Source organism: Lynx canadensis, chromosome B4 (assembly GCF_007474595.2).
Source record: "Lynx canadensis isolate LIC74 chromosome B4, mLynCan4.pri.v2, whole genome shotgun sequence".
NCBI classification, from domain to species: Eukaryota; Metazoa; Chordata; class Mammalia; order Carnivora; family Felidae; genus Lynx; species Lynx canadensis.
In genome coordinates this window covers 82,256,101-82,274,539 of record NC_044309.1, presented here as the reverse complement: position 1 = coordinate 82,274,539, position 18,439 = coordinate 82,256,101, and the positions used below count along the sequence as shown (strand labels likewise).

The 18,439-nt window shown below is 54.8% G+C and overlaps 1 protein-coding gene across 1 annotated transcript; it reads left to right on the top strand.

Moving 5' to 3' along the window:
* Positions 1-1,002: 1,002 nt before the first annotated feature.
* On the top strand, positions 1,003-18,018 carry ANKRD52 (ankyrin repeat domain 52). The gene is made up of 28 exons (XM_030322903.1): positions 1,003-1,119; positions 1,444-1,527; positions 2,011-2,089; positions 2,309-2,379; positions 3,400-3,600; positions 4,403-4,490; positions 4,633-4,775; positions 5,077-5,289; positions 5,535-5,613; positions 5,928-6,042; positions 6,225-6,307; positions 6,414-6,531; positions 6,734-6,802; positions 6,979-7,119; positions 7,196-7,276; positions 8,486-8,597; positions 8,803-8,874; positions 9,152-9,353; positions 9,615-9,702; positions 9,779-9,896; positions 10,507-10,726; positions 10,942-11,029; positions 11,139-11,222; positions 11,331-11,476; positions 11,696-11,778; positions 11,977-12,059; positions 12,242-12,333; positions 12,771-18,018. The coding sequence occupies exons 1-28, from the start codon at positions 1,093-1,095 to the stop codon at positions 13,019-13,021; spliced, it is 3,231 nt and encodes a 1,076-aa protein (XP_030178763.1). The 5' UTR covers positions 1,003-1,092; the 3' UTR covers positions 13,022-18,018.
* Positions 18,019-18,439: the final 421 nt, after the last annotated feature.

Sequence of the window (18,439 nt, the reverse complement as noted above, 5' to 3'; positions counted from 1 at the left end):
AATCAAGACACCAAAGGCAATGAAGGGCATAGACTGTTAGAGAGCAAAGGAGGGTTTTTATATCTCTGTCTTGACAGGGGGCCAGCTTGCTACACTTCTTCCTAAATGTATTCCCTCTTAGAACATATTGAGTTGCTGAGCTCTGGACAAGACCCTGGATCACCTTTTCTAAATGGCACCAATTTTTCAACATCACTTTTCTTTCCTCTTTTCCTTTTCTGGGTTGGGAGGACCTCCATCCAGATCTTGCCTGATTGGCTGTTCTCTGGCCTCTCCAATACAGGAAGGGAAGCACCCCCACCCTTTTCTGGGGAGAAGCCTTAGAGCCTTTTAAAGTGTAGCCGGCCTACCACCTTAACCTGGCAATGGAGTAATTGGGAATTCGAAAAGTGCTTCTTCTGTTGGCTTTGGAGGCCTTCTTCAGCTGCCGGCTGTCCCAGCTTCTTTGTGGGGGATTTTCTGCAGCTGGAGAGTCCGTTTTGAGATTTCTCTCGGCAGTTTGAGCACTTTTGCTACTTCCTCTCTCCCCAACTCATGTCACTGCCAGTAGAGATACGAGTCTTTCTTCTCTCTGGGGCTATTGCCATATATAATCCCCAGATCTCCACGCCCCTGTTTCCCCAAGTCTATGGGGGGGGGGGGGTGTTCGGGGGCTTGTAATCGCTGACGGGAGGAGTTAGCTCCGGCGGAGGCATTGTGGTGGGAGGCACCGCAGGGCCAAGGCTCGGGTTGCCGGTAGGGTCTTGTGAGAAAAACTCCTGGGCCTCCAGACTGGAGCAGAGAGCACACCACGGCGGCTTGGGGAGCCAGGGAACCAGAGCGCGAAGTCGGGGGTGCCGGGGACTTTCCCGGCGCCAGGGCGGGGCGGAGGGCGCCAGGCCGAGAGCCGTCTGCGCGGCAAGAGCCCCGCGGCCCGGCCCAGGACGGCCGCCAGGGAGCGCTGCGGGCTCCCGCTCGCCCGCCCCCCGGTAGGCGGGGCCGCGCTCTCCCCGCAGCCGCCGCCGCAGCCGCCGCCTGGGCCGCCCCGTGTCCCCGGTGGAGCCGCCGCCGCCGCCGCCGGGAGCTCGATGCGGACGGAGCCCGGGCCGGGCCATGGGGATCCTCAGCATCACGGACCAGGTCAGCCCTCCTGTCCTTGCCCGCTTCCTCCTTCCTGAGCCCGGCGCAGCCGCCACGCGAGCCCGGGGATGTGCGGCCTAGGCTGGGCCCGAGCCCGGGGCTCCCGCGGCTCCCGCCCCGCCCCACGCCGTGCTCCCCTCAACCAAGCCGGTGTCCTTGGGGGCCTGGCGACTGGCCAACACACCGCGGGAGTCCCCTGCAGCCAGGACCCCCGAGCGGAGTCCCTCCAGCGACGCCCCTCATCAAACCAGGTGTCCCCCCACCCCAGCCCCCCACTCCTAGTTCCGCTCCGGCCCGCTCTTTGAACGCTGGTTCTCCCTGCAGCCGCCCCTGGTCCAGGCCATCTTTAGCCGAGATGTGGAGGAAGTGCGTTCCCTCCTCTCGCAGAAGGAGAACATCAATGTACTGGTGAGTTGGGATCAGGGAGAATGATGAGCCAGTAATCTGGGCCCTGGTGTTCTGGACCCCTCCCAAACAGTGGGGCGGCTCCGTGGCTTCTTGGCTAGGATGAGGCCGCAGCACTTTCTACCCTGGGATGGGCGCCTGCTCTACATTTGGAGATGGAGAACAGGTCAGGCTTGAAGCATAGACCAGTGAAGCTAAAGATGCCCAGAAACGGTGTTCTCTCCTGAACGAACCATCAGTGTTTGCAGCGCCCCCACCCCTCCTGGAAGAAGGAGACTGCTCACAGCCCCCTGGCCCTGACCCCTTGACTCCTGACTCTCTGACTCTGACTCTGCCCTCCCTAGGTTCTTGTTTTAATTTAGGATTGGGATTTAGGAGGCTGTCGAACCTATGGGAAGAGGTGGGGAAAGGCCTGGAGCTCTAAGACCGGGGCTGGGGTCTGTGATAGTTCAGCGTCACAGCCACTGCTCTTTTCTGCCTTCCCAGGACCAAGAGAGGCGGACCCCATTGCATGCTGCTGCCTACGTAGGCGATGTCCCCATCCTCCAGTTGCTACTGATGTCAGGTGAAAGTGGGGAGCTGGAAGGTGTGGCACATAGGGAGGGGACCTGAGGAAAGAGCCTTTTTTTTTTTTTTTTTTTTTTTTTGTGGTATCTAAGAATTGTTCTCTGGTGTTTGGTCTGGGAGAGGCTTCATCTCTATCCATATCCCCTGGCCTGATTACTGGCTTCCTTCCCCACTTGCTCTCTACCTCCCACCAAAAGAGGAAATTATATCCCCGTAGGTGCTAATGTCAATGCTAAGGACACACTGTGGCTGACCCCTCTTCATCGTGCTGCTGCTTCCCGAAATGAGGTATCGGCATCCTATGTCCTTTCACCCTTCCAAAAGAGGATGAGTTGGTTAAAGGTGGAAGTTAAGGATTGGAGAGCCTCAGCTCTCTGCCCTACAAGCTGATCTACCCCTAGGTCAGGATACTAGACCTTGGCCCCTCCCTCCTACCCCTAGAACTGGCTGGTAAGGGGGGGCTGAATGTTGCCAGCTGATGTGACGTCAGGGGAGAGCTTAACACTGGGCTGGCAGACTGCAGGGGGCCCTGCTGCCAGGCCTGAGTGACTCATCCTTCCCTGGGGGGCCACCTTGGAGTCTGATCCCCCTCTGGGCACTGAGATTTCTTACCTTGTGATGGAGGGATTGGGGGTAGTGATGTGTTGCCTTCCTGCCTCTCAAGCAGCATCAAAGTTGACAGCACAGGGGTCAAACTTGCCTCATCAATTGGGTCCATCTACCTTGAAGAGCAGGAGGAAAAGGAGACCTCCCTCTTGGTTTGATGGTCACTTCCCTGGCTCCATCCACCAGGGGGAGGGACTAAGGCCAACAGGAATAGGGTGTGTTGTGATTAGGAGGGACATTTTAGCCTGGGTTTTGGAGAGGAACCAGTATCTGTTCGCTTACTGAGGTAACGGAAATGATTTTGATGCCTATGGAAGGACTGAAGGAGGGTATTCGGGGCATTAAGGCAGGAGTGTGTATTTTTCCTAGAAATAGTGAAGGATTGGCATCCTCTACTTTTGTGGATTTGCTTGGTAGTAGCTATATGGTTGATCAGGGTCTGAGTTGGGGAGCGATACCAGGTGACTTGAGGAAAAGGAAGGGGTATTTTTTCCTCAGCAAGGTAGGGAAAATTTTAAGTTCTAGAAAGATCCAGAAGATGGGAAGTAGGTATTGAGAGGCTACGTATGTTGGAAAAATGAGAAGACACTCTGTGCTGGGGGGATGGGGCCACATGTGCCAGGCTGACCTATTCTTCCCTCCACTATTGTTTTACCTCCTGCTCCCCCTGTATTTTCTTTCTTATCCCCTGCTCCTTAACAGAAGGTGCTGGGATTGCTGCTGGCACATTCAGCAGATGTGAATGCCCGGGACAAGCTGTGGCAGACACCATTGCATGTGGCTGCCGCCAACCGGGCCACGAAGTGTGCTGAGGCTCTGGCACCCCTGTTGAGCAGCCTCAATGTGGCTGACAGGAGCGGGCGCAGTGCCCTGCATCATGCAGTGCATAGTGGGCATCTAGAGGTGAGGACCACTCTAATCTGTGCCTGGTCTAGTGCCTTCCCTTTGTCTTTGCTTCCCTTCCCACTCATCTTCCTCTGCTTCTGGGTCATCAGGTCTGAGGAAAAGCAGCCTGGATGACTATATAAACACTTGGGCTCAAGCACCAAACGAATGGTCGGGTTAGATTGAAATTCTTGACTTGGTCTTCAAGAGGGTGATAAACTCTGAAGTTGCATGGAAAATGTTTGCATACATGCCTTTTTCTGAAGCGAGTGTCCATGTCTTTCAAAATGTTTTTGAAGATTATTCAAAAGAATTTAAGAACCACCAGCTCATGGGGTGCCCAAGTGGCTCAGTCGGTTAAGCATTCAACCCTTGATTTCAGCTCAGGTCATGATCTTACGGCTTGTGACTATGGGCTCTGGCCACATTGGGCTCTGCGCTGACAGCATGGAGCCTGCTTGGGATTCTCTCTCTGTCCCTCCCCTGCTTGTGCATGTGCGCTCTCTCTCTTTTTCTCACTCTCAAACTAAATAAATACACATTAAAAAAAAAGAAGAACCACCAAATCAAATGAAAACACTCCCTTGAGTTTCCCTCAAACTTCCAAATCTCTCTGGGATCTCCTTCTTAGTCTCTGCTTTCTCTGTTCCCTCTAGTTCTCCAGATTGTTCTGTTCAAGAACAAAGACATTTGGGTGCCTCAGCCTTTTCAGGAGCTGAGGCTTCTGCCCTTAGGTACAATGAAAGCATGAACCTGGCTTAGGTACCTGCCCTTAGGTACACTGAAAGCATGAACAGGTGTGTTTCATATTCTGATACAGACGGTGAACCTGCTCCTGAACAAGGGAGCCAGCCTGAATGTTTGTGATAAAAAGGAGCGGCAGCCTCTGCACTGGGCAGCTTTTCTAGGTGAGAAAGGGTTCATGGGAAGAGTAGGAATTTGACATTTAGGATTTCCCAAGGTAGGGATGGGGATTGCAGCCTTTGGAGAGAGACGCCCAGGGTCTTAGCTCACCCTCCACCCCCTTGAGAGCTTCTTCTCTCTTCCTAGGGCATCTGGAGGTCCTGAAACTGCTGGTGGCACGGGGAGCGGACCTCAGCTGCAAGGACCGCAAGGGCTATGGGCTTCTCCACACAGCTGCTGCCAGTGGCCAGATTGAAGTGGTGAAGTACCTGCTCCGGATGGGGGCTGAGGTCAGGGTGCTGAGCACTGGGGCTGGGCACTAAGGGCATGGAGTTGGAGGTCAGAGTCTGTGTATGGAGACATGAGGGTGCTGGGATTGTTGGAGTGGTTTTGGGAGGTGGGCAGGATATGGTGAGATATGGTGAATAATGCTTACCGTAAGTAATAGTGCTCTCAGTCTATCAAGTCAGGAACATGAGGTATCTCAGGCAGTTGTTGGGATTCTGGGATTTTCTAGGTTATCTATGTCAGCTTCCACTTTGTTTAAACTGATACCTCCCTATTCCTTTACTTGTACCCCTGAAAATCCAGATCGATGAGCCCAATGCTTTTGGAAACACAGCTTTGCACATCGCCTGCTACCTGGGCCAGGATGCTGTGGCTATTGAGCTGGTGAATGCAGGAGCCAATGTCAACCAGCCGAATGACAAGGGCTTCACGCCGCTGCATGTGGCTGCAGTCTCTACCAATGGCGCTCTCTGCTTGGAGCTGTTGGTCAATAACGGGGCTGATGTCAATTACCAGGTGCCTGAAGGGATGAGGCTGCAACCTAGCTCTGGAGGTCCTGACCATATCTTCCCCTCTGCATAAGTCTGGGGAATTGTCCACTTGCCTCCTGGGTTGATCAGACCTTGTCAGGGACCCAGGAGAGTGTGGGCTGAGCAGATGTCCATATGACCACTCCGTCCTCAGAGATGTGTCCTTTCAAAGGGGGGAATAGGGTATTCCCTGTGCTTTGCACTGAAAAAAAAATTGCCATGTTTTCACAGAGCAAGGAAGGGAAAAGTCCTCTGCACATGGCTGCCATCCATGGTCGTTTCACCCGCTCCCAGATCCTCATCCAGAATGGTATGGACTTGGGAGACTTTGTGCTCCCTTCTCCTCCCTCCCCCGGAGAACTCATCCCTAGAAACCCTTTTCTTTCCTTAGTCTACCTCCCGTATCTTCCAGTCAGGATCGGCACTGAGAGCTCTGAGCAAGGCACCTGTAGAAATGGCCCACGTCTGCATGCCCCATCCCCTGAGGGTTACAGACAAGATAACACATGTGGAATGCTTAGCTTGGGATGTGGCACATAACGAGCACTTGTGTGGTAGCTGACTGGTATGAGTGGTCTGGAGCCTCAGGTCTGCCTGAGTTTGTGTGTGTGCATCCCCTCACAGGCAGCGAGATTGATTGTGCTGACAAATTTGGGAACACGCCACTGCACGTGGCTGCTCGCTACGGACACGAGCTACTCATCAGCACCCTCATGACCAATGGCGCGGATACCGCCCGGTGAGTCAGGGCCCCTTAGATCTGTAGTGTCTGCTCACATCAAACGTGGAGGCACAAAGAAGCTTGCAAAAGGGAAGCTTGTGGAACCTCACTGTCTCCTAGGCTGGTGGGGGGCCACAGAAAAGAAGTCTGTAACTGGTCCCTCCTTGACTTAAGGACTGAGTCCCTCAACTTCTCTCCAGGCGCGGCATTCACGACATGTTCCCTCTGCATTTAGCTGTTCTCTTTGGATTCTCTGACTGTTGTCGTAAGCTTCTTTCCTCAGGTATGTGCTGACTGGTTGGGGAGTTGGGTACGGGTGGGTGAGTAGAGGCCTTTTCCCACTCTGTTCAGTGCCCTCAGATGGGATCTGTGTTGTTCTGGCCCTGCAGGTCAGCTGTACAGCATTGTATCTTCACTCAGCAACGAGCATGTGCTTTCAGCTGGGTTTGACATCAATACGCCTGACAACCTTGGCCGCACCTGTCTTCATGCTGCTGCTTCTGGAGGGTACGTTCTCTCACTTCCAGGTGCTGAGAAGAGATCTGGGCAAGGGTCTGGACCCTTCTCTGCTGCCCAGGTCTCTCTGCCTGTCACAGAGCAATCACAGCAGAAAGGGCTGTCCAGTGCCATCCTTCCTTAGCCCCTCCCTGTGCCTGTGGCTCCTCTTTGAGGCTCTCGTTCTCTTAACCCTCATCCTCCTTCCTTTTAGGAATGTTGAATGTCTTAATTTGCTGTTGAGCAGTGGAGCTGACTTGAGGAGGAGAGACAAATTTGGAAGGTGTGTCGATATGCAGCAGTAGGCACGGGGAGTGTCCTAAAAGAGAGATAAATGGTGGAGGGAGTGGTAGCAACTTGGAGACTAAGTGAGGAGAGTATTGCAGAGCAGCTTTAGGCTGCTCGTATGGTTGCATTTGGGTCTGCCCTTGATTCTTTTATTCATTCTTTTCTCCTCAGGACCCCACTGCACTATGCAGCCGCCAATGGCAGCTACCAGTGTGCAGTCACACTGGTGACTGCTGGGGCGGGTGTCAACGAGGCCGACTGTAAAGGCTGTTCTCCCCTCCACTACGCTGCCGCCTCTGACACCTACAGGAGGTGAGACTCTCACTTTGGCCTTCTCAGCCCTGTTCACCTCCGTGAGCCTCCCCTGACTTCACTCTCTGTCCTCCAGAGCGGAACCCCACTCATCGTCCAGCCACGATGCTGAAGAGGACGAGCCACTGAAGGAGTCCCGCAGGAAGGAGGCCTTCTTGTGAGTAGCCGAGAAGACCCCTGGGATGTACTTTCCCAGCAGTGCCAGCTCTGGTCCCGTGATTCTCCCATCCACTCCCTGTCCTGCCACCTCATTTCTGCTGCTTGCTGTTGGCCAGCCAGCAGTGTGTTGGGAGCGATCTGAGCTTAATCCTGGACTAAGCATTGTGGGTGAAAACAAAAGTATGAGACAGTTCCTTCCCTCAGGGAACAGATGGTCTTCTTGAGACAATCAGAAAAACTTAACGCACAAAGCCTTTTATTTATTCCACAAGATTTAAGTGAGGATTTACTTATTAGGTACCAAGTACTGTGCTAGATGCTAAGGATAAAAGACAAATTACCCCAAATTTCTGCCTTTGAAAGCTAATGATCTGTTGGGAAAGATAAATGAAAGGGCACTTACGCTTTCTAATGTAGAATGTTAATGATAGAGAAGATGATGCAGAGTAAATGGGGACTGTGTCCTATGTTCACAGTTTGTCTATAAATCTAAAAGTGTTGTGAAATAAAACTTTTTTTTTTAAAAAAGATACTTACAATCCAAGAAAATCCAAGCTTTGACAACTTAACCTCTCTGTGCCTCTGTTTCCTTAACCATCATAAGGAATAAGAGTAGTAGCTGCCTTGTGGGGTCATTATGAGGATTAAATGATTTCATACACATGAAGTGCTTAGAATAGTGCTTGACACATAGTAAGTGCTAAATACTAGATTATTATTACTGCTAGTCGTACTACGCTATGAGAAGGGTACCAAGGGAGTACAGAGGAAGAGGCACCTCACTGGGAAGGTTAGGGAAGGCCTCACAGAGGAGAGGATGCTGGGATCGAGTTTGAATGAGTAGGACTTCTCCTTCAGATGGGCTGGAAGGAGAAGGCATTCAAGGCAAGGGGTCAGCATGTCTGGAGGTAGGGGGAAGTGTCGATTGGCAGGTTGATAACATAATTATGCTCTAGGTTCTCTAGGAGAGCGTTCCAAGGATAAAGAAAGGCATTGGAGCCAGAGTAGTTCAGAGCTGATGTGAAGGAAGTGGTGGGTCTCAAGTGGAAGGGTCGAACAGGCAGGAGTTAGCCTTCCTAGAGCAGCGGATGGGTGTTGGCCAGCTAGGCCTGGAGGAGCTCCCTTGCACCTCTCCTCTGCTTTGCCCGCACCTGGGCCCTCACCAGCTGGGCCTGTCCCTGCCTCACAGTCTACCCCTGCCCCCCAGCTGTCTGGAGTTCTTACTGGATAACGGTGCAGACCCCTCCCTGCGGGACAGGCAGGGCTACACAGCTGTGCACTATGCAGCCGCCTACGGCAACAGACAGAACCTCGAACTGGTACGTGTGGGATCTGGCCTGGAGGAGAGGAAGCAGGGGCAGGGCTCATAGTCACCTTTGTGTCTGTGAATTCTGAAACCGAGGGGTGGTTGACTCAGATATGGTCTCTAGGTCCAGGGGTGTAGGGCATTACTGTGGGTAGGGGACAGGGGATAACATTTTGGGAGTTTGAGAACCTCAGCGCCTACTCTTCTGTCCGTTGCAGCTCTTAGAAATGTCCTTTAACTGCCTGGAGGATGTGGAGAGCACCATTCCAGTTAGCCCTTTGCACTTAGCTGTGAGTCCCAGGTCTTTTCCTCTTGCCTTCCTTGTCCCTGCCTGCCCTTTGGTCCACACACAGGTGCAAGCCTTTGTGAATCTATCCTGGCTTCTGCTTTCTTGGGGGGACGTGGCAGGCAGGCAGTGCCCAGGGTTGGGTGTAGTGTAGGTGAAGAGTCTGAGGGACCCAGGGAGCTCATGGGGAGGACTGCTGCCTGGAGTTTCCCCAGGGGGCCCAAGAGCAGAGTGAGGGCAGTGTCCCAAGCTGTTTCCATTGGTTGCCTGCTCCCCTCCAGGCCTACAACGGTCACTGTGAAGCCCTGAAGACACTGGCTGAGACGCTGGTGAATCTGGATGTAAGGGACCACAAGGGCCGGACCGCGCTCTTCCTGGCCACTGAGCGAGGCTCTACTGAGTGTGTGGAGGTGCTTACGGCCCACGGCGCCTCTGCTCTCATCAAGGAGCGCAAACGCAAGTGGACACCCCTGCACGCTGCTGGTTAGTACCCCCTTAAGGCTGCTGGTACCTCCCCTTGCCACACCAGGCCTTGGAGACTGGTCCCAGATCCCTCCCGAATGGGATTGGGGTTGGGAGTGGAGCAGGGTGAGGAGAACTTCAAGTCCTGATTCGTGGCTTCCTATCCCCCAAGACTTCAGCCTGCCCCAGGTCCTTCTATGATCTCCACCCTGGAGTCCTTAATGCTTGACCTGGCTGCCTCCTTCCCCTTGACCATGCCCTGACACAGGCCTTTTCTCTTAGCTGCCTCTGGCCACACTGACTCCCTGCACTTGCTGATCGACAGTGGGGAACGCGCCGACATCACTGATGTCATGGATGCCTATGGACAGTGAGTGTGGGCCAGGGGTAGGATGCGGGTTTTCCTGTCTCTGCTGGCCCTCATCTGTCTCCCACCCCCTCTGTAGAACCCCACTGATGCTGGCCATCATGAATGGCCATGTGGATTGTGTCCATCTGCTGCTAGAGAAAGGATCCACAGCTGATGCTGCTGACCTCCGGGGCCGCACCGCCCTCCACCGTGGGGTGAGTGACCTCCTGGGTGGGGCTGCTCACAGACAGGCCTGGACATGGGAGCACAGGACCCATCAGAAGTAGGACAGCAGATTGCCTAGCAGGTGGGCCAGGATTTTGTGCCCAGGGTCTTATTGGGTCTTACTACTACATTTGCTCCAGGATGAGTACCTGACATGTGTAGCTGATCTCTCTGATTCCCTTGCTTTGTAATCTCATACAGCCACATGCTCACTACTCACACTCTGCTCCAGGATACCCAGACTCTGGTCCTGGCCCACTGGATAATGATGCCACTGTCCCAGTCCTTCTCCGTGATCACCTGTCCCAAAGCCGTCTCCTCTTCATCCCAGGGGACTCTTTGATCCCTTAGTCAATTGCAGTTACCTTGCAATTTGTCCCCCCACTACTCCAGAGTGCCCGAATTCACTCTTGCCATTCTGGTCGTCTGTTGGCATAGAGAGAATGGAGGAAGGAAGGAGTCCTAACATTTAGAGTGGTTGCTGTGAAAATAACGATCGGAGCCCTGGAAGTGGTTCTTATGCCTGGGCCAGCTCCAGTGACTGGCTGTTTGAAAGGGAGTGGCCCTTCACCCTCCCTCACACCATCATGTCATCCACAGGCAGTGACTGGCTGTGAGGACTGCCTGGCTGCCCTGCTGGACCACGATGCATTTGTGCTGTGCCGAGACTTCAAGGGCCGCACCCCCATCCATCTGGCCTCAGCCTGCGGCCACACTGCAGTGCTGCGGACGCTGTTGCAGGCCGCCCTTTCCACAGACCCCCTGGATGCTGGCGTGGACTACAGTGGATACTCGCCCATGCACTGGGCCTCCTACACTGGTGCGGGCCTGGGGCCCTGGCAGCATAAGAACAGGGGTGCGATATGGGGGAGGACAGACCAGAACAGAGACCACAGACCCGTGGATTGAGGGAGGGACGTGGGTTAATCTTGATCTGGAAGTGGAATGGAGTGTCCAGAGATGGCACAGGACAGATGTTGGGAACCTTGTTGTCATCTCTCTCCACCCCCACGGCTCTTCCTTTCTCCTGCTCAGGACATGAAGATTGTCTGGAGTTGTTACTTGAACACAGCCCGTTTTCATACCTGGAGGGAAACCCCTTCACTCCTTTGCACTGTGCAGTGTAAGTCCCTTCCTGTGCCTTAGCCCCACTTGAGGTTCTGTGACCTGGGCTTAGGACAGGCATTCCATTTTTCTTGTCCTTCCTGTTGACCCTTCCTTTCCCCCCCCAGAATTAATAACCAGGACAGCACCACAGAGATGCTGCTGGGAGCTCTGGGTGCCAAGATTGTGAACAGCCGAGATGCCAAAGGACGGTGAGTGGTACAAGGCTTAGGGAGAAGCCCCGGTCACCTCAGGCCTCCTTTTTCTGCTCAGGCGAATGAGCCCTCTGTTCTCATTCTGCCCTGACCCCCACACTGCAGGACCCCTCTTCACGCCGCTGCCTTCGCGGACAATGTATCTGGGCTCCGGATGCTACTGCAGCATCAAGCCGAGGTGAACGCCACTGACCACACTGGCCGCACTGCGCTCATGACGGCGGCCGAGAACGGCCAGACCGCTGCTGTGGGTGTGTAGGGGCCACGTGTGGAAGGGAGGAGCTCCCCCTTGGGTTTCTGCGAGATGGGGCAGCCCTGCCTGTGGGGCTCAGAAAACAGGAGTCATGTATTTGGTTATTTCCCTCCTCTGCAGATGGGATGCAAAGTATATGCAGATGGGAGGGCCGGGAGCCATGAGGGCTGCTGCTCTGGAGGGAAGGCATCACTCCTTTGCCCCCTTTCTCTTGCAGAATTTCTGCTGTATCGAGGGAAGGCAGACCTTACTGTGCTGGATGAGAACAAGAACACTGCTCTCCACTTGGCTTGTAGCAAGGTGTGGTCTGGATTGGTGGTGGTGAGGGCCACGTAAGGGGGTGGGCTTGATGAAGGGGGTGGGTCTGCCCAGTTGGAGAGAGGACTGGAGTGGCAGTCAGGATTGTCCAGCCTGTATAGCTTTTTGTCCCCTGAACCCTTCCCAACTCCTGCTCTATAGCCTGTCTGCCTCCACTCCATCTCTGTTCTTCTTCCTCAGGGCCATGAGAAATGTGCCCTCATGATCCTGGCAGAAACCCAAGACCTTGGCCTTATCAATGCTACCAACAGTGCGCTGCAAATGTGAGTTGCCGGGGAAGGGGGAGCCTGGCTAGGGGAGGCAGATGGGTAAAAAAGAGCCACATGCATTCTGGGGGCTCTCTAGAGCTGACAGTATCTGTTCAGCAGTCTTGCTACTCTGGCTGGGTGTGAAAAGGCAGCTTGGTTCTCACTGATTTCTCGTTCTTTTTTTCCTTTCTTCCAAGGCCACTCCACATTGCTGCCCGGAATGGTCTAGCTTCTGTGGTGCAGGCCCTGCTAAGTCGTGGGGCCACAGTGCTGGCTGTGGATGAAGAAGGTGGGTGGGGTCCAGAGCCCCCCGCCTCTCCTGGGTTTGGGGTCAGGGACATTCTTCAGGAGGTGACTTCTTAACTTTGCTATAAACTGGGTTTTTTTCCCAGGGGAACTCTTCAGAGCAGGGACCCAATACCAATACGCTAGCATTTCTGAGGGGAATCTGACGGAACTAGGTGGAGCCAGCAGGGTCCTCAGGAAGACCTTCCACACACCTCAGCCTCCCAGACTTCTGTCCCCCGCACTCCACCCTTTACCCCACGCTTTGACAGTCTGCCTGTCGGTGCCCCTGGACCCTCGTAGCCCTTGAATTCTGATTGTGCTGGGCTCTTGCCCACCTTGGCTACCCTCCACAGATGAGAGCTCAGGGCCTGGCAGAGGGTGGATGGGGCCCCGGGGGTACAGGACCCTGTGCCTCAATTTTCCCCCTCCACCCTGCAGGTCACACCCCAGCGCTGGCCTGCGCCCCCAACAAAGATGTGGCAGACTGCCTGGCCTTGATCCTCTCCACCATGAAGCCTTTCCCACCCAAGGACGCCGTCAGTCCTTTCAGCTTCAGCCTGCTCAAGAACTGCGGCATCGCAGCAGCCAAGACGGTGGGTGGCTGCGGCGCCCTGCCCCATGGGGCCTCCTGCCCCTACAGTCAGGAGCGGCACGGCGCCATTGGGTTAGACGGCTGCTATTCGGAGTAGCCCCCCATCAGTGTCCCTCCCCCTGCCGGTGGCTTGATATCTTATTCTATTTATTTAGAAAAAGTCTATACATTTAGGGCACTTTAAAGGAGAACACGACTGGGTGGGGGGGGACAGAGGGGGAAAAAATGCACTGGGGAGCAGCTGCTCACCCCTTTGCCACACCATCCTGGCCTGGCAAGGGTCTGGGACCAACAGGGAGCACCCCAGGCCCTTGGCACCCCCAGGGCAACCCCTTCTGCCAAGTGTCCCCAAATGATTGCTAAATGCCTGGCTACCCTCTCTTTTACCCCATCTCTCAGTTCCCTCTTTCTGCTGCCAACTCCCCCCACCCTTTCCTCTGTTTCTCCTCTTTGTGTTCCCCCGCCCATGCCCCTACTGCCAGGCAGATCCCTCCTCTTCTTCCATACCCATCACTGCCTCCCTGCTCGGCTGGCCCCTCCATCCCCGCAGCAGTGAGAAGCCTTAATTTCTGGTACTGTGTGAGCACTCTGGGGGTGTCCCCCTCCCCCTTCAGGGGCAGCTAGTGGATGAGGGGGGAGGGTATTTAGCACTGGGGCCTGGAGCTTTTCCCCCACTTCTGTACCCCATCACCCCTAAAGTTCAAATGCAAAACACTTGAAGCAGCAACTACTGTACCTGGGCCCCAATCCTGCACTCTCCCCTGGCTCCTCATATGCAAATCAAGGGCTGGTTCTGCCCCCACAGCCTGCTCCTCCCTGATTCCCTTCCACTCCTGGCCTGGTCCCCTAACCACGCACTTTAACCTTGCTTCTTTCTTTTAACTTCTTTTGGGAGGGCAGAGCCTGTGGCCATTCCCTCCCTGGCGCCCCTCTCCCTTAACTTTGAGGCTTGTCATGAATTTTTAAGTAAGCATTTTATCCTTTAGGGGAAGAAACAAATTAATTTCCTGCCCATTTCAAGACCACAGCCCTAGAATGTCCTGTGTGTTTCAGGCATGTGTTTGCATGTGTGGGGAGGGAAGGACAATATTCTTCCTCCTGTGCCCCCCAAACCCATGGTTCCTCTGTACCCCCACCTTCCGTTATGTCCAAGAGTACCCACCGCCCCCAGTCACTCCTGATCTGAAGCCAAAGATGGTGGGAGGGGCAGGGCAGACTAGGGACCGTGGCTACTCGGGACCCAGGCTTCCCCTCTGGTGTGAGGATGAAGCTCTGATCTAGGGAGTGACGAATACACACTGAGGCTTGGTCCCTGCCCTCCCAGCAGCGGGGAGACATGGGATTGAGCTAGGGGCTGCACTGAGAAGATTCCTAAAAGTCGCACCCCAAAAGCCAAACTGGGCCAGAGTGAGGAGGGGGCAGTTTTCTCTCTAAATGTAGCATTGAATTTGGCCCTGGTCCCTTCAAACGCCCTGTCCATCCATCTCCCAGCTAAGCCTCCTGGACAGTTGGACCCGCTCCCATAGCCCAGTGTTCCCTTCCTCACACTCAATACCTCAGCCAGGGGCCAAGACACAGAACTTGAATAGAGGTCATGCCCCCTCCACCCCCACAGTGCATCCTTGCCCAGTTTGGCTGCCATCAGTATTGTCCCCTGAGAACTGGACAGGCTTTGTTTACACAGTACAGGGTCTCCTCCGGGGGATTCCTCAGTCTCCTCCCCTCCTACGCCCCCTCACGCTTGCTTTGTTCACAACCTCACCCACTTTTCAGTTGTTTTTCCTGCAAGTCTTGCCACCCTTGCCAAGGGTGGGCTGAGGGGGGAGGGGGTATCCCAGGGACCCCTGCCTCGCTAACAGATACCCTTAACCATACCTCATGCTGGTTCCCTGAAGCCTGGGGTGTTTGTCCAAGTCCTTTTTGGTTTTTTGTTGTTGTTGTTTTTTGGCTTTTTTTTGTCATGGTCTCTTTTTATCCCCTCTGTCTGTGTCTTGCTTCCCCTAACCCTCAGTTCCTAAACCATTTCAAAGCTTCCAAATGACCATTATTGGTAAGAAGGATTGTGCAGCTTTTAGTTTTTATTTTTGTTTTCAAAGCCAAAGGGCCTTGCGATGCCCCTCTTGCCCACCTCCCTTCATACCCTGCCCTCCCCTATACGACAATCAATGTGACCTCTCTTAAGGGCTGCAGCCCCCCCCCCCCCCCCCCCCCCGCTGGTTCTGCAAAGCTTGCCCCTAACTTTAACTGTCTCTCCTGAAATCTTCCCATTCCACCCCCTCCCTCTCATTTTGGTGCTGGGAATTAGGTGACGGGGGGGGGGGGCAGGGGGAGCAGAGAGATGGATTCTCCAGAGAAGACTCTTGGGGTATCAGTCGTGTTCTCCTTTATCAATGTTTGGCGATGACAGGAAGATTCTGAGTATTTGTCAGGAGCCCCATTGTTTTGCTAGATGAGATTTCTGGTGGCTGCCTGTCCCCCTGCTGCCCCTTCAGCACACGGTCAGCAGTGCTGGGGCAGGTTGTGGGGAGTCCTCTGCCTCTCCTCATGTGGCTATGAGGAGGCGTGGAGGATGAGCAGCCTCCTCTCCTTATGCCAAAGGAAATCCCACACCCCACCCTGGGCTCCCCAGCCCCTAGTGTTTTTTGAAGCGTTTTGACCATTCTCATGGCGACTGCATATTTATTTTAATGTTAAGATTTTTTTTTTAAAACCTCTTTGACTTAAACGGGTGTGGAGAAGTAAAACAGGCAGAATGCCCCCCAATCTTAAGGGGGTAGGGTGGGGAGGAAACACCTCCTTCCCTTTGCCCTCCCTCTCCCCTCCCCCTCTCCCCACCGCAGCTCTAAAGCACTTGCTTCAAGTAATAAGCACTTTTGAGAAAAGGCCTATTTTAAGTGAGGACCCTGGGAGCAGCCCCAGGTCCCAGCAAAGGAGACAGAGCGAGGGCTACATAGGAGACAGGGAAACAGGTGTGTGAATCAGAGGGCGAGATAAGAGCCAGTTTTTAGTTTCTGATTTTGGGGAGATGTTTCTGATTGGGCGGTGGCTTTGGTAGGGTTGTGTACTATCCTTCAGAAAAACAAATGGCACAAACTGTGGGTCCCAGGATGGGCCAACAAACCCGGGTCACTGCCACTGTCCAACTGAGACTGATGGGCCACCTCCCCCACTGTGGCCCCCTGAGCCATAGGACTGCTGAAAACCACTGAATGTACAGCCCAGGTTGGGGTGGGGAGCAGCCCCTGGGGGAGGGGGCTTCTCCTTCTGTTTGGTGCTGTGGGGGGTGGGAGAGATGAGACTGAGGGACTGCCACCCCACTTAGACATGTGTTCCTTGGGGTGGAGGGGCTGAGGAGGGTCTACCTCCCTCTCCAACCCCGGCATGGCCCCTCTTCCTTCCTCATCCCTATCCGTTTTGACTGTAAGTCCAGCTCACCTTTGCCTTCAATATGTAACCAAAGGAAAACTCAATACTGTTTCCACCGCTGTCTGCCCACCCGAGCACCTTCTTACTCCCTGGACCTTAGAAGGGGAGAAGGGGCTGGGGGTGGGGTGGGGGGCGTGGGGCCAGAGTGAACGGTTCTACAGCTGTATCCCCCAAACCTCTCGGGTCTTGGAAGGGACCCTGAGAGGTGAGGCTGGGGCCTGGCTGGAGGGGCTGGGAACAGGCACACTCTGTATCTTGTGCACATGAGTGTTTCTTCGTCTGAATGACTCCAGTGACTACGCTCCAGCAGGGAGGCCCCTTCCTCCTTCCCTCTCCACCATTTCTCCCCCTCTCCCCACACCCCGTGTTCATCCCCACCTCCCCTTCCCACCGCAAAGGAAAATAGCCTTACAGACCCTAGCCCAGAAGCCCTCCTCCTGGGGCAAACCAGTATGGGGCCCCATCCCGCCTAGTTTGAACCCTACCTTTTAAGAAGGAGGGATAAGGAGCAAAGCAGCCCCTTCCCCTCTAATCGTGGTGGCTCCAGCCCTCCGTGGCCTTGACCCAGGTTGGCCAAGGGCGGAGGCAAGGAATCTTTGAGGACCAAGCCCAGTGATCTGGGAAGAGGGAGGTGGAGAGGGAAGGGCCTGACTTGGGGACTCCCTCCTCCCGACCCAACCCTAGAGAAGCGACCAAATCCCAGAGATGGGAGGAAGCTGGGGTGGGGAGGGTCTGCTCTATGAATTACTTGAAGGTACTGACTCCGAGGCTGCTGTTGCCCACTTAGGTGTGAGGGGGACACTGTCACTGCATTTGGGAGGGCAGAGGGTGGCGGGTGACGAGAGCATCTGCCCTTGGCCCTCACTTACTCCTGCTAGGCCCTTTCCCTGGGGAGCCTGGCTTTGCCCCCAGGGAAATCGGGGAGAGCCTTCCCCTCCCATCTCCATCCCTCACTCTGGGCACCCTCTCCAATTGCACTAAAGTAGCTGTTGTGCCAGTCTTACCCCCACACCAGGGTGGGGTCTCTGCTTCCAGTCCTTTCTCCCCCGACTGCCTCCACTCCTGTCCCGGACAATCTCCTTGTTCCCCTGTATTCCTGGATAGCTCAGCTTTGTATGTGTGTGTTTTGGGGGTGGGGGTGGGTTCTGGCTGGAGTGGGTTCGCTAGGGGTTTGGGAAGGGCTAGGGGAAAGATGGAGGACAAAGTCTCCTACCCCCTTCCTCAACTCCAAGCCACAGAAACCTGGGAGGGAGGGTGCCTACTCTCGCTGCCGTGTGTCTTGCAGATGTGCCAAAATGGGGGTGGGGGGGAGGGGAGGGGAGGGTGCCTGGCAGAGCGGCCCCCAGGGTGGCTCTCTCAAAGCAATACAGTTCCTCCTGCCTGGGGGACGGCAAGACAGGGGAGAGGGTTGGGTTGGGGACCTGGGGGTTCCCTGTGTACAGCTGTGTATATTCAGGGGTGTTCTCTGTCTGGTACCCGCTGTGGGCGTCTATGTGTGTGTGAACCTCCCCTTCCCTGTGCCCTGCATGACCTGTGATGCTGCAGACACCACCATCCTGTGTGCAGGGGTGTGTTGGGGGCACCGAGGGGCATGTTTCATGTCCTGTTGCACCCTCCACCCTGTGACCCATGTACTCGGTTGTAGGAAGTAAAGAGAACTGAGCACAATTCACTGGATTCTAGTTGAATCTTTCTCTAAGCAATTTTCCCGTTCTTGCCCTTTTCCCTGCCCCGGATCCACCTGTGGTGCTAGCGTTGGGGTCAGGGGTGTTTAATGCTGGTGGGCAGCAATAAAGGGCAGATCCGCCCAGATGCCTGTATCCCCAGGGTGCTGAGGGCAGCAGGAAAATGTGGGGACCTGGCGGTGCATTTGCCCCACCCTACCCCTCCTCCCTGGGCTAAAGCACAATGCGCTCCCTGCAGATTGATGCACCTTGCACCCTCCAGGCCCCTGCTCATGTCCTCCCCCGACCTGCTTTGAGCCCTTCTCCCACCACATCCTGGTTTTCTATGCTGTTTTGGTGCAAGTACAACTGTCGTAGTCATGGCTTTGGGATGGGTTCTGTTTATTAAAATCCTATTGCTCCTA